Consider the following 2,925-nt stretch of genomic DNA (forward strand, 5'->3'; position numbering starts at 1 on the left):
GTCGCTCAAGGGCAGCGACATGGCGGCGCTCATCGGCAAGCGCTCCTCCGTCATGGGCAAGTTCTGGGACGGCTGCTCCAAGGACGACGAGGACAAGCTCTACCCGTGCGTGATCAAGGAGTACGACGACCGGAAGAAGATCGCGCGCATCGCGGCGCTGCAGCAGATGGTGCGCGTCGAGATGATCGACGACGCGGCGGTCTACAACGAGGAGGAGGGCCTCTGGATCGCGCTCACGATGATGTCCGAGTACCACGCCGCGCACCTCGCGGCCAACCCGCCGGCTCCGGCGCCCGTCGAGGAGGACTCGCAGGCGACCGAGGACGAGCCCGAGGCCGGCGAGGAGGCCCCCGTGCCTCTGACCAAGGAGGAGGTCCGGCAGAAGAAGGCGCTCGCCGCGTCGCGCAAGGCGTCCGGCTTCCGCGTGTGCTTCACGGCGCCGCAGCTGGTCAAGTACGTCACGGAGAACAACGGCAAGTCGCTCCTCGCCGTCAACAAGTGGACCTGCCTCGACAACTTCACGGCCGGGGACCCGCCGTGCGGGCGGATGCTCATCGACGAGCGCGGCACGTCGACGGGGCGGCTCAGCGGCCACATCGAGAGGTGCCACCCGGAGCAGTACAAGATGATGCTCCGCTCCGGCGAGACCAAGGCCGGCGGCAAGACCATCGTGTCGGCCGACGGCTCCCTGATCACGCGCCTCAAGTTCGAGGACGCGTTCAACTACCACGTCGACTGGGTCTCCATGTGCTACACGGACGCGGTCCCGTTCCACCGGGCGAAGACGCCGGGGACGCGGCGCTTCGCGGCGTCGCTGCGGCCGGGCTACGTCCCGCCGACGCGCGACACTTCCATCAAGGTCCTCGCGGTGATGGACGAGCTCATGACGGAGGCCGCGGACGCGAAGATCAGCGCGCACGTCCGCGCCGTGGGCGGCGCCTGCGTGAGCTGGCAGCTCGACATGATGACGTCGTGCGGCGTCGCGTACGTGACGCTCAACCTGTCCTTCGTCGACGACGAGAAGAGCGGCTTCGTGCACAAGAACGTGCAGCTCGCGTACGAGGAGTTTCCCGAGGGCCCCCACACGGGCAAGAACATCGCGACGTGGATCGCCAACACCCTCGCGCTCCACGGCATCGACATCGAGAACGTCGGCGCGCCGACGATCGACGGCGCGGCCAACGGCAAGCGCGCGATGAAGATCCTCAAGCTCGCCTTCCGCATCTGCGCGTTCCACCAGGGCATGCGCTGCGTGCACTACGCGCTCCGGCCGCTCGCGTTGAAGGCCATGTTCAAGGTCTTCAAGAAGCTCGCCTTGTACACGACCAAGGAGTCCACCAAGTTCAACGAGGCCATGAAGGCGGCCCAGCGCGCGTGCGGCATCGTCTCGGAGCCCCAGCCGGCGCTCAACATGCTGAACCCGGCGGACACGCGCGCCGACGGCGCGGCGACCATGCTCGAGCGGGCCATCGAGATCGAGCCCGCCCTCCGCATGACCCTCAAGAAGACCCACGCGGACCTGCGCGGCGACGAGATCATCGACGGCGAGCTCGACGAGGCGGCGGTCGAGGAGACGGCGTCCATCGTGTCTTCCGACGACGAGGATTCGTCGTCTTCGGACGACGACGACGACGAGCGGCCGAAGCTGTCGAAGAAGAAGGCCATGGACGAGGCCAAGCTCATGAAGCGCACGCCGACGCCGGCGCAGTGGAACCTGGCGCGCCAGATGCTCCCGGTGTTGCTCAAGGTCAAGGAGTTCAACAAACTCGTCCAGTACAGCACGGTGCCGACGACGGACCGCACGCTGCCCATGGCGCGCCAGCTGCTGCGCTCCCTCGAGAAGAAGTCCTGGTCCGTGCACGTGGAAGAAGAACTCGGACGGCGTCTACTCGAAGACCTTCGTGCAGATCGAGTCCAAGGATCTGCTCCCGGAGGTCCGCGAGGCGATCTCGATCATGATCAGCCAGGTGAAGGAGCGCTTCTTCGCCCCGGGCATGGTCACGGACCGCGACATGATCGCGCTCCACATGAACCCGCTCGTCAAGGTCTCCGACGTGTTCGGCGGCGGCTCCGCCGGCGACGCCGCCTCCAAGGCGGCCACGCAGCTCTACTCCGCGTTGTACTTCGAGACGTCCGCGCGCATCGGCCGCCAGGCGGGCGAGAAGACGAAGCTCTCCGAGGTCGAGAGCAACCGCACGAAGCGCAGCAAAGGCGAGAAGTCGCTCCTGGACCAGGCCTTCGACGATCTGGACGGCAGCAGCGACGACGACGCGTCCATGGACGTCGACGCCTGCGAGATGACGTGGCTCGACGAGCTCCGGTCGACGCCCAAGAAGGAGAGGAAGGACCGCTTCGAGTTCAAGGCCGGGCTCGACGGCGAGAAGCACTTCAGCGCGCTCCAGTTCTACAGCAAGCTCCGCATGCGCGCGCCGGTCCACGCGGCCATGGCGCAGCAGATCTTCGCCGACGAGGCGACGGAGGCCGTGTCGGAGCGGTCGTTCTCGATCCACAGCCTCTACACGAGCAAGCTGCGCAAGGCGCTCCAGGGCAAGGTCATCGCGCCCATGCTGCGCTGCAAGGCCAACCACGACCTCTTCTTCGAGGAGATCAAGGCGAAGATCTACGAGCGCTACTTCCGCAAGTACCGCAACAACGTCGACGCCTTCCCCGACTGCGTGCCCGGCTCCAAGGACGACGCCGACGACGACGTCGCCAACTGAGCGCCCAGCTCGCGCTCCAGCCGAACATTGATCGACGCGCGCGAACCCGCGGCCCGCATCTCACGGCCGCGCCGCGTCGAGACGGGCGTCGTGCCCGCCACGTCGCGCACCGGCGCCCCAAGCGCCGACGCCGGAGCTGAGTCTGGAGAAATCGCAGCGGGCAACGTCGGCCCTGGCAGTCGGCCCCCTGCTACGGTATGCTCCC

At 67.2% G+C, this 2,925-nt stretch overlaps 1 protein-coding gene across 1 annotated transcript; it reads left to right on the plus strand.

Moving 5' to 3' along the window:
* Positions 1–19: 19 nt before the first annotated feature.
* AURANDRAFT_62280 (hypothetical protein) lies at positions 20–2,720 on the plus strand (the record flags this gene model as incomplete). The annotated part of the gene is made up of 3 exons (XM_009036129.1): positions 20–739; positions 1,535–1,861; positions 1,908–2,720. The coding sequence occupies 3 exons, from the start codon at positions 20–22 to the stop codon at positions 2,718–2,720; spliced, it is 1,860 nt and encodes a 619-aa protein (XP_009034377.1).
* Between the last annotated feature and the right edge of the window lie 205 nt (positions 2,721–2,925).

The sequence above is a fragment of the Aureococcus anophagefferens genome, assembly GCF_000186865.1.
Source record: "Aureococcus anophagefferens unplaced genomic scaffold AURANscaffold_4, whole genome shotgun sequence".
Taxonomy (NCBI): domain Eukaryota; class Pelagophyceae; order Pelagomonadales; family Pelagomonadaceae; genus Aureococcus; species Aureococcus anophagefferens.